The sequence below is a fragment of the Pelophylax lessonae genome (genome assembly GCF_965119305.1).
Source record: "Pelophylax lessonae genome assembly, chromosome: 2".
Taxonomy (NCBI): domain Eukaryota; kingdom Metazoa; phylum Chordata; class Amphibia; order Anura; family Ranidae; genus Pelophylax; species Pelophylax lessonae.
The window spans coordinates 15,620,149-15,644,073 of NC_138769.1; the positions used below are offsets into that span (position 1 = coordinate 15,620,149).

The window sequence follows — 23,925 nt, forward strand, 5'->3', positions numbered from 1 at the left end:
CCCCCCCCTCCACTTCATGGGCTGCAATGACCAGAAGAGAAGCCATGTCGTATTTTTGCACCAAAAGATCCCTATGCTCCTTCCCAGGGAGTTAAAGGAGTTTTAAAGGCAGGGAGGTTTTTTTATCTTAATGCATTAGGATAAGGCCCCTTTCACACTTGTGGGACTTTTCCTGCGATTTGGGACTGCAAAGTCGCATGACAAGTCGTACTCTATGATTTCCAATGAGTATCGTTCATAACTGTGCGACTTCAAGTTGCAACAACTTCAAAGTAATCCCTGGTCCGACTTTGATGCATTTTGAGGTCCGTAGACATAGGCTTTGCTTCATGTCCAGTCAAAATCCTGGCAAACAAAATTTTGGTAAAATCGCGGCAAAATCACGCGACTTTTAGGTCGCACAAGTGTGAAAGGGGCCTTAAAAGCCTTCTGTGTGTAGCTGCCTTTCCAGCCCCCCTAATTCTTACCTGTGCCGCTTCTCTGTCCAGCGTGTCCACGATTCCCTCGGCCGTTCCGGGACTCTACCTTCTGATTGACTGAGATACAGCCGCGGCGCCATTGACTCTTGTGTCTGTCAATCAAAGTGAGTGAGCCAATCAGGAGACAGGGGGGGGGGGTGGGGCCGAAAGGGCAACTTTGTGTCTGAATGGACACACAGAGCTGCAGCTCGGCTCGGGTGCCCCCATAGCAAGCTGATTGCTGTGGGGGCACTTGATAGGAGGGAGGGGCCAGGAGCAGGAATGAGGGACCCGAGAAGAGGAGGATCCGGGCTGCTCTGTGCAAAACCAACACAGAGGAGGGAAGTATAACTTGTTTGTTATTTTAAAAAACAAGACTTTACAATCACTTTAATTGGTAAGAGTAAGTGCACTAGGGCTGTGTTTGTCCGCACAAATGTTGTTATTATTATTATAATACAGGATTTTTATAGCACCAACAGTTTGCACCACACTTTACAACGTTAGGGCAAACAGTAGAGTTACAATACAATTCAATACAGGAGGAATCAGAGGGCCCTGCTTGTTAGAGCTTAACCACTTGCCGACCACCCCACACAGATTTACTGCGGCAGGGCGCCTCGGCTGCGCATATTCACGTAGATCTGCGTGATTATGTGCATGTAGTTTCAGCGGCGTGCGCTCGCCACTGGAGCCGCGCTCCTGCTGTGATTAGACACAGCGGGAGGCAGACCGCGGGAGGAGAGGGCTCGATCGCCGCCGGCCTCCTGCGATCTTTGGCAAAACTGACAGCAGAGCCGTCTGGTATGTAAACAATGCAAGATGGCTCTCCTGTCAGAGAGGCATGGAAAGATCGTGTTGAATCACCAATCTCTCTCTGCCTCTGTTAAATCCATCCCCCCACACAGTTAATAAGCACAAATAGGGAACACATTTAACCCCTTAATCACCCCCCCGTGTTAACCCCTTCCCCGCCAGTGTCATTTATACAGTAACAGTGCATATTTTTAGCACTGATCACTGTATTAACATCACTGGTCCCAAAAAAGCGTAAAAAATATCAGTTAGGAGTCCGATCTGTCCGCCGCAATGTCGCAGTCCCAATAAAAATCGCTGATCGCTGCCATTACTAATAAAAAAATAGTCCAAAAATCTATCCCGTAGTTTGTAAACGTTATAACTTTTGCGCAAACCAATTATTATACGCTTTTTGGGATTTTGTTTTACCAAAAATATGTAGCAGAATACAAATTGGACTAAACTGATAAAAAGTTAAACTTTTGACATTTTTTTATTGGGAATGTTTTAGAGCAGAAAATAGAAGATATTGGTGTTTTTTCAAAATTGACGCTCTTTCATTTGTTTATAGTGCAAAAACGAAGAATCGCAGAGGTGATCCAAATACCACCAAAAGAAAGCTCTATTTATGGGAAAAGAAAGGACATCAATCGTAGTTGGGTACAGCGTTGCACGGCCGCGCAATTTTCAGTTAAAGCAACACAGTGCTGAATTGCAGAAAATGGCCTGGTCATTAAGGGCTCTTTCACACCATCCATCCGTCGGACAGACGTTTATCTCAGCGGGGGATCGATCCGCCGATCCCCCGCTGAGCAGGAGGATGACAGCTGTTCTCCGCACTGTGTGCGAAGACAGAGCTGTCAGGTCCCCATACATCTCTATGGGGGAATCGGATGGGAATGGACCGTCGGTCCGTTCTCATCCGATCCGATCCGCTGGACGGATGGAAAATAGGGTTTCCATCCGTCCAGATTTGACCGATCGGATCTGATGTAAAAAAAACGGACAGGCGGATCTGAACGGTCCGCCTGTGTGAAAGAGCCCTAAAGGAGCAAAACCTTCTGAAGCTGAACTGGTTAAATTCTAAAAGGTGTTCCGTGCATTCTAATGCAGGCAGTCCCATTAAAGTCAATTTGGGACACAGCTGCCGCATGGACACAGCTGCTGCTCCCAATTTGACATCCATGAAGGTGCGGGTCCCTGAATACAGACTGTGTGTTTGGGGACCCGTACCCACATAGATGTCAGATTGGGGGCAGCGGCTGTGTCCAGGCAGCAGCTGCGCCCCAAATTGGCATGACTGGACTGCCCTCTTGAGGATGCACAGAACACCTGTGCCCCCCCCCGCCCCATGCATGCCTATATGGACAAACATGGTCCTTGTACAGGTGTATGCTTAACCACTTGCCCTCCGGAAGATTTACTCCCCCCCCCCCCCCCCCCTCATGACCAGGCCAAATTTTGCGACACGGAACTGCGCTACATTAACTGACAATCGTCAGTTAATAAAATGTATGTCCTCTTTTTCCCACAAATAGAGATTTCTTTTGGTGATATTTTATCAGCTCTGCGGTTTTTATTTTTTGCGCCATAAACAAAAAAAAAAAAAAACAATTTAAAAAAAATATATATATTTTTTACTTTCTGCTAAAAAACATCCAATAAAAAAAATATAAAACATCAAATTTCTTCATCAATTTAGCCCAATATGTTTTCTGCTACATATTTTGGTAAAAACAAAATCCCAATAGGCATATAGGGTAGGCCAGGGTTTCTCAACCAGGGTTCCTCCTGAGGTTGCTGGGGTTTCCTTGAGGTATGAGCATTTTCTGCCTCTCAGATAAGTTCCCAATGACACCATTGTTCCTTTTAGCTATCTGTAAGGGGGGTAATTCTTCCAAATGAAGACAAGAGTAGGGAGCATTCTTCCCACTGACCGTCACACTAATGTGTCATAAGTTGTAGATTTTTAATTTTTAGCAGGGGTTCCCCTAAGCCAGAAATGCATTTCAATGGTTCCTCTGTGTTGAAAAGGTTGAGAAAGGCTGGGGTAGGGTCTAAAAACTATGGGATATATTTATGTAATTTTTTTTTATACTAGTAATAATGGTGATAAGTGACTTATAGTGGGACTGCAATATTGCAACGGACAATAGGACACTAACTGACACTTTTGACACTGCAGGAACCAGTGACACTAATACAGTGATCAGTGCTAAAAATATGCACTGTCCCTGTACTAATGACACTGGCTGGGAAGAGGTTAAACATCAGGGGCAATCAAAGGATTAAATGTGTGCCTAGCCAGTGTTTTTGTATACTGTGTGTGGTGCTTTCGCTAGGGGAAGAGATGGATTCTAGTCTCTAATTTGCAGAGACACAGGATCTCCCCCCCCCCCTGTCAGAAGTGAGATCTGCCTTGTTTACATATCTCAGTTCTCTGTGTATTACTGACGATCGGTGGGTGACGGAGGACATTGAGTGCCTGGCACCCACAGATTGGCTTCCGCCGTAAAGAACCACAGCAAAAGCGGCCTGCCGGTGGTGCGTGCGCGCTCCCTGCAAGCAGAAGTGCAGGATCACGTGTATATATATACTGTATATATACAGTGCATCCAGAAAGTATTCACAGAGCTTCACTTTTTCCACATTTTGTTATGTTACAGCCTTATTCCAAAATGGATTAAATTCATTATTTTCCTCAAAATTCTACAAACAATCCCCCATAATGACAACATGAAAGAAGTTTGTTGAAAATCTTTGCTAATTTATTTAAAAAAAAAAAATCCCATGTACATAAGTATCACACCCTTTGCCATGACACTCAGAATTGAGCTCAGGTGCATCCTCTTTCCACTGATCATCCTTGAGAGGTTTCTACAACTTGATTGGAGTCCACCTGTGGTAAATTCAGTTGATTGGACATGATTTGGAAAGGCACACACCTGTCTATAGAAGGTCCCACAGTAACCAGTGCATGTCAGAATACAAACCAAGCCATGAAGTCCAAGGAATTGTCTGTAGACCTCTGAGACAGGATTGTATGGAGGCACAGATCGGGGGAAGGGTACAGAAACATTTCTGCAGCATTGAAGGTCCCAATGAGCACAGTGGTCTCCATCATCTGTAAATGGAAGAAGTTTGGAACCAACAGGACTCTTCCTAGAGTGGGCCTCCCAGCCAAACTGAGCGATCGGGGAGAAGGGCATTAGTCAGGGAGGTGACCAAGAACTCGATGGTCACTCTGACAGAGCTCCAGTGTTTCTCTGTGGAGAGAGGAGAACCTTCCAGAAGAACGACCATCTCTGCAGCACTCCACCAATCAGGCCTCTATGGTAGAGTGGCCAGACGGAAGCCACTCCTAAGTAAAAGGCACATGACAGCCCACCTGGAGTTTGCCAAAAGGCATCTGAAGGACTCTCAGACCATGAAAAACAAAATTCTCTGCTCTGATGAAACAAAGATTGAACTCTTTGGCCTGAATGGCAAGTATCATGTCGAGGAAACCAGGCACCACTCATCACCTGCCCAATACCATCCCTACAGTGAAGCACGGTGGTGGCAGCATCATGCTGTGGGGATGTTTTTCAGTGGCAGGAACTGGGAGACTAGTCAGGATGGAGGGAAAGATGAATGCAGCAATGTACAGAGACATCCTTGATGAAAACCTGCTCCAGAGCACTCTGGACCTCAGACTGGGGTGAAGGTTCATCTTCCAACAGGACAACGTCCCTAATCACACAGCCAAGATAACAGAGGAGTGGCTACGGGGACAACTCTGTGAATGTCCTTGAGTGGCCCAGCCAGAGCCCAGACCTGAACCCGATTGAACATCTCTGGAGAGATCTGAAAATGGCTGTGCACCGACCCTCCCCCATCCAACCTGATGGAACTTGAGAGGTCCTGAAAAGAAGAATGGGAGAAACTGCCCAAAAATAGGAGTGCCAAGCTTGTAGCATCATACTCAGAAAGACTTGAGGCTGTAATTGGTGCTGAAGGAGCTTCACCAAAGTATTGGGCAAAGGGTGTGAAAACTTATGTACATCAGATTTTTTTTGTTTTTTATTTTTAATAAATTTGCAAAGATTTCAAACAAACTTCTCTCACGTTGTCATTATGGGGGATTGTTTGTAGAATTTTGAGGAAAATAATGAATTGAATCTATTTTGGAATAAGGCTGTAACATAACAAAATGTGGACAAAGTGAGGCGCTGTGAATACTTTCCGGATGCGCTGTATGTGATCCTGCACACAGCTGCCGTCCTGTAGCAGTAAAGTGATATAGGAAGGTCAGCAAGTGGTTAAGTACACCCGTGTGGACAAAGCGTTACTTCTGACCCCTACACTCTGGGTGATTAGAACTGCTTTTCTAAGCTAGCGGGACTGCTTTTTTAGACTGAGGTGCCCCGAGACTGAAAATACATTTAAAGGATAAGTTCACTTTAAAAAATATTAAATAAATAAAATGCACATTTTTTTGCAGGTAAAAAAAAATGTGCATTTATTTATTTATTTATTTATGTATTGTTGATTCTGTAAAGCATTGTACCAGTGATGCAAATGGGTGGAACATGTAACATGTTTCTAAAGATGAACTTACCCTTTGAATGGTATCGTGCGATTTATGTGCTCAGTGATCTCTGTACAGCACTGCGGTATATGTCAGAGCTATATAAATGTATAATAATAATAGTGTGTTACTGTGGGGGACATTAAAGTGTAAGCTCCTCTGGTACAGAGACTGATGTGATTGGCTCGGTGTTCTCTGTACAGCACTGCGGTATATGCCAGAGCTATATAAATGTATAATAATAATAGTGTATACCTGTGGGGGGACATTAGAGTGTAAGCTCCTCTGGTGGGGGGACATTAGAGTGTAAGCTCCTCTGGTACAGAGACTGATGTGACTGGCTCAGTGTTCTCTGTACAGCACTGCGGTATATGCCAAAGCTATATAAATGTATTATAATAATAGTGTGTGACTGTGGGGGAGGGGACATTAGAGTGTAAGCTCCCTGGCCTGTTAGTGGGTCCTGAGGACCGGAGTTGATAAACACTGCATTAGAGTGTAAGCTCCTCTGGTACAGAGACTGATGTGACTGGCTCAGTGATCTCTGTACAGCACTGCGGTATATGTCAGAGCTATATAAATGTATAATAATAATAATAGTGTGTGACTGTGGGGGAGGGGACATTAGAGTGTAAGCTCCTCTGGCGGGGGGGACATTAGAGTGTAAGCTCCTATGGTGGGGGGACATTAGAGTGTAAGCTCCTCTGGTGGGGGGACATTAGAGTGTAAGCTCCTCTGGTACAGAGACTGATGTGACTGGCTCAGTGTTCTCTGTACAGCACTGCGGTATATGTCAGAGCTATATAAATGTATATTAATAATAATAGTATGTGACTGTGGGGGAGGGGACATTAGAGTGTAAGCTCCTTTGGTACAGAGACTGATGTGACTGTGGGGGAACATTAGAGTGTAAGCTCCTTTGGTACAGAGACTGATGTGACTGGCTCAGTGATCTCTGTACAGCACTGCGGTATATGTCAGAGCTATATAAATGTATAATAATAATAGTGTGTGACTGTGGGGGAGGGGGCATTAGAGTGTAAGCTCCCTGGCCTGTTAGTGGGTCCTGAGGACCGGAGTTGATAAACACTGCATTAGAGTGTAAGCTCCTCTGGTGGGGGGACATTAGAGTGTAAGCTCCTCTGGTACAGAGACTGATGTGATTGGCTCAGTGATCTCTGTACAGCACTGCAGTATATGTCAGAGCTATATAAATGTATAATAATAATAGTGTGTGACTGTGGGGTGGGTGATATATAAATGTAGGAAATAATAAAAGAAATATATATTAGTGATACATTAGTAGGGGATGACAGGGGGGGGCAGGGTGTACACTATTAGTAGGATCACCTATACATCACAGCTCTTCATGAATGGTGAGAACGTCGTCCTTCCCTTTGGTCTCTTTCTGTAGCTGATTACCTGAGTGGAATATTGTGTTGTGTCTGGGGCATTGGAGCTCAGGGATCCCGGTGGCATCTCTTGTTTATTTATCTTGCTAATAGCACAGTATAGATTTTCCTCCTGTGCATGAATCGACCGTTGAGTTAGTTAACACTTTCCTCGCTGACACAAGCAGCAAGCAATACTACAGGTGCTGTGGGTGATGCAGCGGTTCATGAAGAAAACAATTGTCGTGTGAATATTTTATTGACAGATGAGCAGCTTAATGACTGGGAGCATACTGATGGGTGACAGAAACATCAGCGCTCTGGTGAGCTCACTTGACGAACCTCAGAAAACATATGCAATGTATACTTTGTGGTTGATTTATAAACCACTTGCCTTCCAGAAGATTTACCCCAGTTAATGACCAGGCCATTTTTTGCAATACGGCACTGCGTTATTTTAACTGACAATTGCGCGGTCGTGCGACACTGTACCCAAATAAAATGTATGTCCTTTTTTCCCCACAAATAAAGCTCTCTTTTGGTTGTATTTGATCACCTCTGTTTTTTTATTTTTTGCGCTATAAGCAAAAACATAAATTGCCTTTGGTAAATCAACCACTTGGTGTCTAAAAAGGCATTATAGGCAAATAGCGGCATTCTGCATGTAGGAGAGTTTTAGGTCGGGGAATCTGTAAAATACCCAATGACATAAAATACTCGATGACATAAGATACCCCATATCAAAAAATGCCTAAGGACGTAAAATACCCGGTCACTTAAAATACCCCATGACATAAAATACCCGATGAAATATAATGCCCAATGACATAAAATATCCAATGATATATATTGCCCAAAGTCATAAAATACCTGATGACATCTAATGCCCGATGGCTTATAATAGGGCAACTATGTTTCATTGGGCAACTATGTGGCAAATGAGGTTTAATGTTGATAAATGTAAAGTTATGCACTTGGGAGCTAAGAATATGCATGCATCATACATACTAGGAGGAGTAGAACTGGGGGAGTCAATGGTGAAGAAGCATCTGGGAGTTCTGGTAGATCCTAAGGTTAATAATAGCATGCAATGCCAAGCTGCTGTTTCCAAAGCAAGAAAAGTAATTTCTTGTGTTAGGAGAGGCATGGAGTCCAGAGAGAGAGATATAATTTTGCCCCTGTACAAATCATTAGTAAGACCTCATCTGGAATATGCAGTTCAGTTTTGGGCTCCAGTTCTTAAAAAGGATATCGGGGAACTGGAGAAAGTGCAGAGAAGGGCAACCAAACTGATAAGAGGCATGGAGGAGCTCAGCTATGAGGAGAGATTAGAGGAACTGAATTTATTCTCGCTTGAGAAGAGGAGATTAAGGGGGGATATGATCAACATAAATACATAAGGGGTCCATATAGTGAACTTGGTGTGGAGTTATTCACTTTAAGGTGAACACAGAGGACAAGGGGGCGCTCTTTACATCTAGAGGAAAACAGATTTAGTCTCCAAATAGGGAAAGGTTTCTTCATAGTTAGAGCTGTGAAAATGTGGAATAGACTCCCTCCAGAGGTGGTTCTGGCCAGTTCACTAGATTGCTTTAATAAAGGCCTAGATTCTTTCCTAGGTGTACAGAATATAACTGGGTACTAATATTTATAGGTAAAGTTGATCCAGGGAATATCTGATTGCCTCTCGGGGGATCAGGAAGGAAGTTTTTTCCCCTGCTGTAGTAAATTGGATCATGCATTGCTGGGGTTTTTTTCGCCTTCCTCTGGAGCAACTGCGGGCATAGGATTGTGTATATGGGATTGTATGGTTGGGTTTTCAATACTGTTTTTTGTTTTTTATTGGTTGAGCCAGATGGACTTGTGTCTTTTTTCTTTTTTCAAATTCTTTATTTATTTAGACATGAAAAAGGTACAAAAGTGCATCAAAGTACAATCAACAATATCAGTAAACAGCAATCCTAAAGAGTGCAAGGTGTAGAAGAATTAGTCAATGTAGGAATTCACAATACCCGTATGTTTCCGTTGGCTGAAACTTCGTTCATGTCCTTTAAAGTCGGGAAGAATACAAACAACCTGAGTTATAACATGCAGAGTGAGCATCCCAATGCATACGGGGATATTGCTTTGAAACATATGCACATGGGATCACTAACAACTAGAGTTTTTATACTGAAAAGCGGGGAAGAAAGAGAGGCAGGGAGGGAAGGGTCAAACAGCTTGAGGGAAACGAAGAGTGGGGGGATAGAACGGGGGTCATGGAGGGGGGAGGAGAAAATGGTAGGGGTGTGTCCAGCGCTATGCCGGGGGATGGTAGAATGAAGCGTAGGAAGGGCAAGCAAGGATGACAAGTGGGACACCTTGTGTCTTTTTTCAACTTGACTAACTATGTAACCCAATGACATATATTGCCCAATGACCTAAAATACCCAATGACATATAATGCCCAATGTCATAAAATACCAATGACATATAATACCCAATGTCATAAAATACCTGATGACATATAATGCCCAATGACATAAAATACCCGATGACATATAATGCCCAATGTCATAAAATACCGATGACATATAATGCCCAATGACATAAAATACCTGATGAGATGTAATGCCCAATGACATAAAACACCCGATGACATTAATGCCCAATGACATAAAATACCCAATGAGATATAATTCCCAATGACATAAAATACCTGATGAGATGTAATGCCCAATGACATAAAACACCCGATGACATTAATGCCCAATGACATAAAATACCCAATGAGATATAATGCCCAATGGCATAAAATACCCGATGACATATAATGCCCAATGACATAAAATACCCGATGACATATAATGCCCAATGACATAAAATACCCGATGAGACATAATACCCGATGACATAAAATACCCGATGACATATAATGCCCGATGTCATAAAATACCCGATGACATATAATGGCCAATGACATATAATACCGATGACATATAATGCCCAATGTCATAAAATACCCGATGAGACATAATACCCGATGACATAAAATACCCGATGACATATAATGCCCGATGTCCTAAAATACCAGATGACATATAATCCCCAATGACATAAAAAACCTGATGAGATATAATGCCCAATGACATAAAATACCCGATGAGATATAATGCCCAATGACATAAAATACCTGATGAGATGCAATGCCCAATGACATAAAACACCCGATGACATTAATGCCCAATGACATAAAATACCCGATGAGATATAATGCCCAATGGCATAAAATACCCAATGACATATAATGCCCAATGGCATAAAATACCCGATGACATATATTGCCCAATGTCATAAAATACCCGATGAGATATAATGCCCAATGACATAAAATACCCGATGACATATAATGCCCAATGTCATAAAATAACGGATGACATAAAATACCCCATGAAATGAAATGCCTGATGACATAAGATACCCCAATGCCAAAAAAAGCCTGATGACGTAAAATACCTGATGAATTAAAATACCGATGACATAAAATGCCCGATAACATAAAATACCCCATGACATAAAATGCCCAATAAAAATAAGTGAAATGGGCGCAATGTTATGTCACTGGGGGTTACAAATGCAATTTACAAATAATTAAAAAACATAAATGCAATGGATTCTCAATAATTGTCTCTATAGAGGCCAGACAAGTCCAAAACAATGCATAGCAGATAAAAAACGTGTGTGCCAATTCTGCTTAGTGCCTTTTCCAATCCTCTCATTATCATGATTAAGCACACTTGCTAGTGTGTGAAATGCGTCTACCTGTTGTTTGCCACATTGGGATGTTCGGTAAATAAACCAGAATTTTGATGATACCTGGAGTGCAACCATTTCTTCTACGTAAAATGCCTGATGACATACAGTGGGTACGGAAAGTATTCAGACCCCCTTAAATTTTTCACTCTTTGTTATATTGCAGCCATTTGCTAAAATCATTTAAGTTCATTCTTCTTCCTCATGAATGTACACATAGCACCCCATACTGACAGAAAAACACAGAATTGTTGACATTGTTGCAGATTTATTAAAAAAGAAAAACTGAAATATCACATGGTCCTAAGTATTCAGACCCTTTGCTCAGTATTTAGTAGAAGCCCCCTTTTGATCTAATACAGCCAGGAGTCTTTTTGGGAAAGATGCAACAAGTCTTTCACACCTGGATTTGGGGATCCTCTGCCATTCCTCCTTGCAGATCCTCTCCAGTTCTGTCAGGTTGGATGGTAAACGTTGGTGGACAGCCATTTTTAGGTCTCTCCAGAGATGCTCAATTGGGTTTAAGTCAGGGCTCTGGCTGGGCCATTCAAGAACAGTCAGGGAGTTGTTGTGAAGCCACTCCTTCGTTATTTTAGCTGTGTGCTTAGGGTCATTGTCTTGTTGGAAGGTAAAACTTCGGCCCAGTCTGAGGTCCAGAGCACTCTGGAGAAGGTTTTTGTCCAGGATATCCCTGTACTTGGCCGCATTCATCTTTCCCTCAATTGCAACCAGTCGTCCTGTCCCTGCAGCTGAAAAACACCCCCACAGCATGATGCTGCCACCACCATGCTTCACTGTTGGGACTGTATTGGACAGGTGATGAGCAGTGCCTGGTTTTCTCCACACATACCGCTTAGAATTAAGGCCAAAAAGTTCTATTTTGGTCTCATCAGACCAGATAATCTTATTTCTCACCATCTTGGAGTCCTTCAGGTGTTTTTTAGCAAACTCCATGCGGGCTTTCATGTGTCTTACACTAAGGAGAGGCTTCCGTCGGGCCACTCTGCCAAAAAGCCCCGACTGGTGGAGGGCTGCAGTGATGGTTGACTTTCTACAACTTTCTCCCATCTCCTGACTGCATCTCTGGAGCTCAGCCACAGTGATCTTTGGGTTCTTCTTTACCTCTCTCACCAAGGCTCTTCTCCCCCGATAGCTCAGTTTGGCCGGACGGCCAGCTCTAGGAAGGGTTCTGGTCATCCCAAACGTCTTCCATTTGAGGATTATGGAGGCCACTGTGCTCTTAGGAACCTTAAGTGCAGCAGAAATCTTTTTGTAACCTTGGCCAGATCTGTGCCTTGCCACAATTCTGTCTCTGAGCTCTTCAGGCAGTTCCTTTGACCTCATGATTCTCATTTGCTCTCACATGCATTGTGATCTGGAAGGTCTTATATAGACAGGTGTGTGGCTTTCCTAATCAAGTCCAATCAGTATAATCAAACACAGCTGGACTCAAATGAAGGTGTAGAACCATCTCAAGGATGATCAGAAGAAATGGAAAGCACCTGAGTTAAATATATGAGTGTCACAGCAAAGGGTCTGAATACTTAGGACCATGTGATATTTCAGTTTTTCTTTTTTAATAAATCTGCAACAATGTCAACAATTCTGTGTTTTTCTGTCAGTATGGGGTGCTATGTGTACATTCATGAGGAAGAAGAATGAACCTAAATGATTTTAGCAAATGGCTGCAATATAACAAAGAGTGAAAAATTTAAGGGGGTCTGAATACTTTCCGTACCCACTGTAAAATACCTGATGACATAAAATACCTGATGACATAAAATACCTGATGACATAAAAAATACCCAATGACGTGAAATGCCTAAAAAATAAAATAAAATAGCTAATGACGTAAAATACCCAATGATGTAAAATACCTGATGACATAAAATATTCAATGACTTAAAATACCCAATGACATAAAATGCCCATTAACGGAAAATACCCGATGACGTAAAATACCCGATGTTGTGAAATATGCGATGACGTAAAATGCCCAATGACATAAAATAACCAACAAAAAAAAAAAGCATTCAAAGGGAAATCTTCCCAGTAGGGATACTGACAGCAATAACAACCACAAGTTTTAAACTTCACCCCTTCTATCTAATAAAGAAAAAGTCTTGGTTGCAGTTCTTTAGTTCCTCTGTAAATCTTCCATGGGGTTGTTAGGGGTCAGGATGTGGTACACTCATGTTACACCATTCCTCGACATACATTGATCCAGACTTATCGGTAATGTAAGGTGATAGTCTCCAGCAAGGTTAAGGTAATGTAAGGTTATATCCGCCCCCCCCCCTCCCCCCACCCTTCCTTACTGGCACAATCCACTGGAAACAACACTGGAATATAATTATTGATTGTATTTTCCTGTATGCTGTACATCCAGCATGAAGAGTATTGATTTCACAGTGATACAGCTCAGAGCCTCCGTCTGCACTGGGCTAACTGACACCATCCTTAACAGGACTTAAAACCTCACACACACTGGAGGTTTTTTAACTGTCTGTTTTTTGTTTTTTTTCTGCCTTTAAACGCCCCTGCATGTTAGTTGAGGCAGAAAAACCCCACTGCCAGCGTGTCCAGAACGGGCGTTTTGGTAGGAAAAAAGGATTGACGCGTGTAAACGCGTTAACGCTAGGTGCATCAAATGCGTGAGCATTTATTCATTTAAATGACCAGAATAAATTATTATGAAATTATTTAACGGTTAAGGCGTCTAAAGGCTCCTAGATGCGTTTACAAGCATCACACATTTTTTTCTGCCAAGACGCTGGTGCCAGGAAGAAAGGTGTCTTGGAAAGATGGGCACATGCCCTGTGTGCATGAAGCCTTATGCTGAACACCAGGGACAAAAAGATCTCTACTCGTTTAGTAGGACCCCTCCCCACTGCAAGGGTTAACTCTTTGCCTAGAGCAGTGATGAAGAACCTTGGCCCCCCCGGATGTTGTGGAACTACATTTCCTATGATGCTCAACTACATTGCAAAGTGCACGAGCATAATAGGAAATGTAGTTCCAAAACATCCAGGGTGCCAAGGTTCGCCATCACTGGCCTAGGGGATGATGAATAATGTGATTTATCTTTTTCTTCACATTTTGCTTCATCCTCTTCATGCAACAAGTCCTCCAGAGTTGTTTCCCTTCACTGCCCAACCAGTTGCAATTTTCTGACGTCACTCCATACAATGCAAGCCCAGCAGCCCTGCATTGTACATGAGTACCCCAGGGGTGTCTGACAGCAGAGGAGAGTGCTGGTTGCCAGGAGTGAGAGGACCAAGGTAAGCACATTACTTTATTTGTCATCCGCTAGCAAAACAATTAGGTAACCCTTGCAGTGGGTTTTTATGCCCCTGAGTTCAGCTTTAATACATATGTAAATATGTTCCTATTTACCAGCCCCTTCCTGAATGAACACAGTGTGCAATTGATACCCATCACTCCTGTGTCCATTCGTAACTGATCCATAGTAAACCGTTTACTATGCTTTTGTTTGTGAATGAACCTGAAGCCACTTAATGCAGAACACTTCTCAATCGTACACTGTCCAGTGCAGCTAAGGCTGCAGAGAAAAGGACTGGGGAATCTGTGTCCTCTGCCTCAAAAGTGAAACATCAGGGGTCTGTTTGGACCCCTGATGTATCACCAAAGCCTCCCAACAGGGCTGTTAAAAAATGTAAATAAATACTTAAATAAATAAAATTCTTTAAAAAAATGGGCACATTTACATAGTCTTTCCCATCTGGTAACCTGGTCACATCTATATAGTCTTTCCCACCTGGTCACATCTACATAGTTTTTTCCACCTGGTAACCCCGTCACATCTACATAGTCTTTCCCACCTGGTCACATCTACATAGTCCTAATGGTTACCTAGTTACATCTACATAGTCTTTCCCACCTGGTAACCTTGTCACATCTACATAGTCTTTCCCTCCTGGTCACATCTACATAGTCCTAATGGTTACCTGGTTATATCTAGATAGTCTTTCCCACCTGGTAACCCGGTCACATCTACATAATCTTACCCATCTGGTAACCTGGTCACATCTACCTAGTCTTTCCCACCTGGTCACATCTACATAGTCCTAATGGTTACCTGGTTACATCTACATAGTCTTTCCCACCTGGTAACCCGGTTACATCTACATAGTCTTTCCCACCTGGTAACCCGGTTACATCTACATAGTCTTTCCCACCTGGTAACCTGGTCACATCTACATAGTCTTACCCATCTAGTAACCTGGTCACATCTACCTAGTCTTTCCCACCTGGTAACCTGGTCACGTCTACATAGTCTTTCCCACCTGGTCACATCTACATAGTCCTAATGGTTACCTAGTTACATCTACATAGTCTTTCCCACCTGGTCACATCTACATAGTCCAAATGGTTACCTAGTTACATCTACATAGTATTTCCCACCTGGTAACCTGGTCACATCTACATAGTCTTTCCCTCCTGGTCACATCTACGTAGTCCTAATGGTTACCTGGTCACATCTACATAATCTTACCCATCTGGTAACCTGGTCACATCTACATAGTCTTTCCCACCTGGTCACATCTACATAGTCCTAATGGTTACCTGGTTACATCTACATAGTCTTTCCCACCTGGTAACCCGGTTACATTTACATAGTCTTTCCCACCTGGTAACCTGGTCACATCTATATAGTCTTACCCATCTAGTAACCTGGTCACATCTACCTAGTCTTTCCCACCTGGTTACCTCTACATAGTCTTTCCCACCTGGTAACCCGTCACATCTACATAGTCTTTCCCACCTGGTTACCTCTACATAGTCTTTCCCACCTGGTAACCCGGTCACATCTACATAGTCTTTCCCACCTGGTTACCTCTACATAGTCCTAATGGTTACCTGGTTACATCTACATAGTCTTTCCCACCTGGTAACCCGGTCACATCTACATAGTCTTTCCCACCTGGTCACATCTACATAGTCCTAATGGTTACCTGGTTACATCTACATAGTTTTAATGGTTACCTGGTTACATCTACATAGTTTTACCAACCTGGTAACCAGGTCACATCTTCATGATCTTAACCACCTGGTAATCTAGTCACATCTACATAGTCTTACCTACATGGTAACTTGGTCACATCTACATTGTCTTTCCTACCTGGTCACATCTACATAGTCCTTATGATTTCCTGGTTACATCTACATAGTCTTACCCACCTGGTAACCTAGTCACATCTACATAGTCTTACCCGTCTGTCTGGTTACCTGGTCACATCTACATAATGTCTGTAGAATATATACCTTCATACTGAATTAAAGAAGAACATTTTTCTCTTTGCAGTTACTCATAGGATATGAAAGTGGGACAATTGTACTTTGGGACTTGAAATCTAAAAGAGCTGAACTGCGGTTTTACTATGATGAGGTAAGTCTGATACCTGCACGTTACTTTTTAACCCTCCACACATTGCTTCACAATCGGCCACGTTCTTAACACTTTGCTTCTGCCATATATTGCAATATAAGCTATTCATCCAAGTGGTCCCTTCAGATTAGGCAACAGGCATAAAATCTGGAAGGTGTGAAGGGACTGCTTTATACTATATTTTTACATTTGATGTTATACACCAGTGTGGAAAGAGCAGCATAACAAGACCTGGTCACCAACACTTAAAGCTGAATTCCAGGAATTTTGCTCGGTTGTAAAAAGTGAAGGCACACTATGAGTTAAGTCCAAGGAGGAGCATAATATCTCCTGGGCTTATCTCTGTTATTTACATTTGACAGTTTTATTGCACTCCCAGAGTTGATGCAGCTGCTGTGCCTGCCCCTTGCCTCCTCCTGCCCAATCACAGAAGCCTTATCTGAACTCATTCACAAAATACAAAGGCTTCTTAGAATGGCCAGCAGAGGGGAGGGGCGGGCGTAGCTACTCGTTGCGCCTCTCCCTCCTCTCTTACAGCATCGGAGTGTCAGTGTATGCTCGGGGAGAGCTTTTAACCTGTCTGATGTAAATAATAGAGATACGTTCAGGAGATGTCATGCACCTCCTTGGACTTAACTCATAGTGTGCCTACACAAAGTGGCTGAAGTCCAGGAATTTAGCTTTAAAATTACACATCGTTGCAAAACAATGGCAAGTGAACACACTGAAGTATATACCTTTTATATGTAGTAATAATATGACTGAATTATGTACTGTATATAACCTTTAGAACCAATGATATCTCAGTATGTGAATACCAATTGGGGCTGAATTTTTGCTTGCAGGCAATTCATTCTATAGGCTGGCACCATGAAGGACGTCAGTTCATGTGCAGTCACTCGGACGGCAGCCTCACTGTATGGAACATGAAGAACCCTGCCAGGCCCTTTCAAGTCACTATTCCCCATGGTAAGTGTAAGCCTTTAGCCAACACATCTAATAATTGGTAAGCTGCAGTATAAATAAATGTTTGCTATTGGGTTTATTATCACTTTAAGATCTATGTGGTTTCTGCGGATGCGTTTTTCTGGCGCATTTTGCGTTTCTTATGCCTTTTGTGTTTTTCTTTTTAATAGGAATAGGAAAGGCTTCTTAACAAACTGTGAATAGCCGCTGACAGCTGTATGTAAACCAAAGAATGCTGGCATTAAAAAACTTAAAAAAAAACTTCTCGGACACCCCCCCCCCCCCAATCCATACTGTGCAAGTTTGGTACAGATTTTAAGGGGAACCCCATGCCAAAGCACCATCTTTTACGTGAAACTTTTTTTGGTGAATGAGTAGGGGTACTATGTACACCCTACTCATTCACATGGGGGGGGGGCAGGATCTGGGGGCCCCTTCCAGATTCCAATAAGTCAACCCCTGGACCCCCTCCCCCTCATCAGTATGGGAACAAGGTGCTTTGAGGGCATGTGGTCTGGTACTGTTTGGGGGGGGGGGCGCTATACTCATTTCCTGACCTGCCGAGCTGCATGCTCAGATAAGGGCCTGGTTTGGATTTTGGGGGAGGGGGGTATCACCACGCAGTTTTTTAATGCTGGCATTCTTTGGTTTACATTCCCCGCTGATGAGTCATCGGTTGTTAAGAACGCAGTGGCCGCCAGCTCCTTAACAACCGGCTATTCACAGTTTGTTAAGGAGCCTTTCCTTTTAGGAAAAAAAAAACACATACAAAAATGCATCAAAAACGCAACACTTGCGTTTTTGGTGAGGGTTCATTGAGGTGTAATACACGGATGTGGGAAAAAAGTCCCTGACCCTTTCCAAAAACACAGCGGCAGAAAAACGCTTAGATGTGAATGTGTCCCATAGAAAACCATGTTGAATTAAAAAAAAAAACGCATATTGGGGGGGGGGGGGGACCTAGCCTAAGACTTATAAAGACTTATAAATAAATATACGTGGATTGGATAAGAAGTATAAAGTGTGCAAAAAGAAAGACGGGGCTTTCCCGGTGATTGACTACCCCACTCAGTATAAAACACTCAATAAAATAAAGTTCAATAGTTCAATAAAATAAATTACTTTTTTAGTATCAAAAATATATTATAAATATATATTATATATAAATTGTAAGGGATTAGCTCGGTGGTAGGCGTATGGGTGACCCCTTTGGGGGTGCGTTTTCACAGAGAGATAGCCGAGCAGAGGTTGAAAACAAGACTGATTTATTCATGCAATTCACTTCACACAATTGCAAGCGTCAAAACAGCCAAAATAAAATAAAAGACAAAATAAATCCTTGCCTCTGTGGGCGGCTACCTTCTCACGCTGGAACCTACCTAAGAAGTCTTTCCAACCTACTGTTGGGCCGACACTGCTGATCCTACAGCAGACACTCAAATGTCCATTTGTTTGCTTTTCACACAGCACAAACATTGTCCATTGAACATGTCCCTTTGTTTTCTTTCACACAGCACATGTTCATTTATAACAGGATCCTTTACTCTTCAGATTCTTCACATTGAACACAGTTCATTTAACAGGTCCCTTTACTCTTCACACTCTTCACATGGAACACTTTGTCTTCTCACCTTTGAGACGTCTTCACTCGTGGTTACCCTCCTTAGCTTCACATCGCTGTAGGGGGTCTTCTCCCATGCTCACCAGCTTGTCGGGAGGCACACATCCGACTGTCCCCCTCTCCCAGCCCACACGGCGACAGGAGGCAGCAGTCCTTCTCCCATGCCCACACGGCGTCGGGAGGTACACGTATGTCTGCCTTCCTCTCCCAGCCCACACGGCGACAGGAGGCAGCACTCAATAGATTTTCTCTGGACAAATTATAGAGGCCTTGATCTCCTCATTCTGAACAGCTGAATGGTTTTCAACTTCCTGCTGGCTCTTTTTGCAGCCAACACCCTATAGTATCAGTGAACTTTTCAAAGCAGGTGGGAATGTGTCTCCTCTCAGTGACTACATTCCCAGATTTACCTGACTTCCTGTCACAAAATATATATTTATTATAATATATAATAAATATATATTTATTATAATATATTATAATAAATATATATTATAAATAAATATTATTTTCTGGATTAGATAAGAAGCCGTTCAAAGTCGCTATGTTACAAAGGGGTTGATTTACTAAAGCCAAAAAGACTGTGCACTTTGCAAAGTGCAGTTGCTCCAGAGGGTGGTAAATGAGGTAATGCTTCACTTTGCAAAGAATACCCAATCACGTGCTAGGAAAGTAAAATAATAATAAAAAAAAAAAAACAGCATTTTTGCTTGCACATTAATGGATGATGGAAGTCAGCAGAGCTTTTAGCTCTGGAGCAACTGCACTTTGCAAAGTGCACAGTCTATTTGTCTTTAGTAAATCAACCCCTTTGTAACATAGAGACTTTGAACGGCTTCTTATCTAATCCAAAAAAAAAAAAATATTTATTTATAAAATATATTTATAATATATATTTATTATAATATATATTTATAATATATTTTTTATACTAAAAAAGTAATTTATTTCATTGAACTCTACATCTACGGCTGTAACTTTTCTATATCGGTTTGTGTTTTGTTTCATACAGGGAAGAATCAAAGAGATGGAAGGAAACCTGAATCCTGTAGACCAATATTAAAGGTTGAATACAAAACCTGTAAAAACAGGTAAGCTTTTATTATATTATAAGTATGACCAGCGGCTGTATACTGCAGTGGAATATGTAACAAATGATGATATGTCTGCAGATAGACCCCCCGCTCATTCTTCACACTGACATCACCCGTGACTTTACCGCGTATACATTGACAGCATTATGAATGGGCTTAATGCGTGCGTTAAATCTGGATGTAGCGCTGACATTAAAGCCCTGCATTAGATATAAGGGACATATTTTTAAACTAGCAGACAATATTTTATTTCATGGTTAAAGCCCAACTCTGAACAAATATAAAAAAAAAATTGGTGTTTGAATCGCTCCTCAGAGCAATTTGATAGGCAGTGAGGAGATGTTGAAGGGAAGGAGAGAAAGGCGCCAAGCAACCGATAGTGTAAAACCGTTTAACCACCTCCTTCCCAGGCCTATTCAGACACTTCGCTCCTACATGTAAAAATCGACTTTTTTTTTTGCTAGAAAATTACTTAAAAACCCTAAACATTATATATTTTTTTTAGCAGAGATCCTAGAGAATAAAATGGTGTGTATTGCAATTTTTTTTATGTCATATGGTATTTGCACAGTGGTTTTTTAAGTGCAATTTTTTGGGGAAAAAAAACACATTCGTGAAAAAAAAAAAATTAAAGTTAGCCCAATTTTATTTGTATAATGTGAAAGATGATGTTAGGTCGAGTAAATAGGTACCTAATGCCTCGTTTCCACTGCGCAGAACGGTTCGGTACAATTTGGAAGGCCTATTCAGGTGAGCGTTTCCACTGCTAGTTGGATCGCCAGGGGCCATGTGGGGTTTACACCAAATGCCTTTTGACGTGGGCATTGAGGTTTTCCTGTCCGCCAATCAGTGAAATGTATTGTGTGACGCCAGTAGCTCTGCCCTAACCGTACCGTACCATTTCCTATGGCCGTGCATCTGAAGGAGGACCAGGAATGGAGCGGTTTGGTTCGGTTGTATGGGCCACTTTCATAATGGAAACACTCAAAATAGCGTACCGTACCGAACCGACCCGAACCGATCCGCTCAGTGGAAACGAGGCATAACATTTCATGCTTTAAAATTGCGTGTGCCCATGGAATAGCGGCAAACTATGGAGCATAAAAATCTCCATAGGTGACACTTTAAATGCCTTAACAGGTTACCAATTTAGAGTGGCGCATGAGGTCTGGTGATAGAATTATTGCTCTTGCTCTGACGTTCGTGACAATACCTCACATGTGTGGTGCGATCACCGTTTACATTTGCGTGCAGGAGTAACGTATGCGTTCGCATTCGCACATAAGCATGGTGGCACTTTACATTTTTTTAATTTATTTTTTTAATGTTTTTAAATTTTTTTTTTTGTACAAACGTTATTGCTATCACAAGGGATGAACAACATTCCTTGTGATAGCATGGGCTGTGAAAAGTCCTCTTTATGGAGAGATTTGGGGTCTATTAGACCCCAAATCTCTCCTCTGGCCCCCCATGCAGCAGATCGGACCGAGATCAGTCCGATCTGCTACTTCTCTGGTCGCTGGTGGCCAGGTAAACAAAGGGGCGGAACCGAAAGTGACGAATACTTGTCGCTTCCGTGTTCTAGGGTTATACAGAGAGGGGAACGATGTCAGGCAGCATTTCCACCAGCCGCATCACTCCCGGCCTCTGTGATGGGACCAGAGAGCCCAGGAGAGGCGGCGACGGTGGCAGCAGGAGGGGTGGTGGGACCTCCTTCCGCCACCTGCAGAAGTGATCGAGTGGCTATGTAGAGAGAATCGCCTGCAGCAAATAACGGTCCCGGGATGATGCCTGTAGGTGCAAGCATCATCCCAGTATAACCACTCAAACCCAAGGATGTACGGGCACGTCCTTGGGTGGGAAGTGATCAATAAGTAAACATAAAAAACAAAATAACAGGTTCAACTCACAGAGTTAACATAGAAGACTGTCAGTGCCAGGGTGAGCTGTGTGTAGGATCCTGAAAGAGATCGTGGAATGGTCCTTGCCACAGCCGAGGAAGGGGGCGTGACTAGCCACTGAAACGCGTTACGATTGGTCAGTTTCATTCAGAGTTTTGACAGCTGTCATCCGGCTCCCCGCAGCTCAGTGTCTCTCTCCTGTCTCCACGGGGGCCACCGTTGCGGCAAGGGCCATCCCACGAATCTCGTTCAGGATCCTACACACAGCCCACCCTGGCACTGACACTCTTCTATGTTAACTTTTTTTATGTTTACTCATTAAACGGTTTTATACTTTTGGTTGCTTGGCGCCTTTCTCTCCTTCCCCCCTTCTGTTTCAGTGTGGGTTCCCTGACCCCAGAATAGGCTGCCTGTTACCAGTGGACACCAGACACTTCACAGTGATTTCTCATCCAAAGTACATAAGAGACACGGTTTCATATTTAGATGCTTGTTTATAACTTCTTATTCCTCTTTTTATCTTGTTTTATTTTTTACTATCCTGGACATTCCATTTTTAGTATTTTTTTTGTACATTTTCTTGGATTTCTTACCAGACAAGCTATGGCAGCGCTTGGAATTAATGTTTGCTAGTGAGGAGATGTTGTATCGCCCCCTCCCTGACTGCTTTAACCGTCGGGACCCTGTTCTAGTTTTCAGAGTGACCCCAGTCACTGGAAAAAGCCAACTGCTGCAGCTGTAAAGCAAAGCACCGTGGCTTTGACATGTGTACACCCCTAGGCGCTGCCTCTGTGACCCTCCCCCCCACCCCCAATTGCTAGTGTGAACCAGCCCTTAGGGAGAATAACATTCATGGACGTTCTGGACATAGTAAGGGCTCTTTCACCCGGTCCGCCTCCGTAGGCGGATCCGTGCTGCTAAGCGGGGATCGATCTGCGATCCCCGCTGAGCCGGCGGATGACAGCTCTGTCTCCGCTTGCAGTGCGGAGAGGGAGGTGTCACAGCCCCCCTCTGTCACAGCCCCCTGCTCTCTATTGGGAATCGGAAAAGAGCGGACCGCCTGTCCGCTCTCATCCGATCCCATCCGATCCCCAGGACAGATGGAAAATAGGGTTTCCATCCGTTCGGATTTCACGGACAGGATCGGAGGCAGATGGCAGCGGGTGTCAGCGGACATGTCACCACTGACATCCGCTGCTCCATAGGGCTGAATGGGGCATCCGATCAGATCCGCCTAAAAAACTGAGAGGCGGATCTGATCGGACCGCCCGTGTGAAAAAGCCCTAAGTGTACCAAGACCTGGTGTCTTTTCCTGGAAAGCCCCGCATCCTAGACAGTTGCTAGGTAGGACCTCCAAAAATACACATTAACAAGAACAAGGAGCATCAATTTCTTTAATTGTGGAACACATTATAAGCTTAACTGCAACCAGACTTCTCACTGTAGAATATTAGGAGACAATGGGGCTGATTTACTAAAACTGGAGAGTACAAAATCTGGTGCAGCTGTCCAAGGTAGCCAATCAGCTTCCAACTTTAGCACGTTCAATCAAGCTTTGAGGGAAAAAAAAAAAAAAAAAAACTAGAAGCTGATTGGTTTCAATGCACAGCTGCACCAGATTTTACCTTCTCTAATTTTACTAAATTAACCACAATCTGCCCCTGTACATCGCACAAGACTTTCCAAGACTGGGACCAACCAATGTACAGTCTGGAGGAAAGAAGGGAAAGGGGAGACATAATTGAAACCTTTAAATACATCAAGGGAGTGAAAAAGGTTCAGGAGGGCAATTTTTTTCAAAATAAAACCAAAATCAAGAACACGGGGACATGACCTCAAAACCAAGTAGATCAAAGGTCAAAACTAATCTTAAGCTGGATACACACTATACAATTTTCTGAATATTTTTTTCCTTTAGATTTAC

At 42.9% G+C, this 23,925-nt stretch overlaps 1 protein-coding gene across 8 annotated transcripts in view; it reads left to right on the forward strand.

Annotated features, from left to right (window-relative positions):
• STXBP5L (syntaxin binding protein 5L) overlaps nucleotides 1–23,925 on the forward strand; it is a 504,619-nt gene that overhangs the window by 275,486 nt on the left and 205,208 nt on the right. For all 8 annotated transcript variants that reach the window (XM_082247637.1, XM_082247640.1, XM_082247638.1 and 5 more), the window contains exons 7-9: nucleotides 16,336–16,419; nucleotides 17,265–17,388; nucleotides 20,019–20,097. In XM_082247637.1, coding sequence (XP_082103763.1) covers nucleotides 16,336–16,419; nucleotides 17,265–17,388; nucleotides 20,019–20,097 — 287 coding nt within the window. The remainder of the gene's footprint in view (nucleotides 1–16,335; nucleotides 16,420–17,264; nucleotides 17,389–20,018; nucleotides 20,098–23,925) is intronic.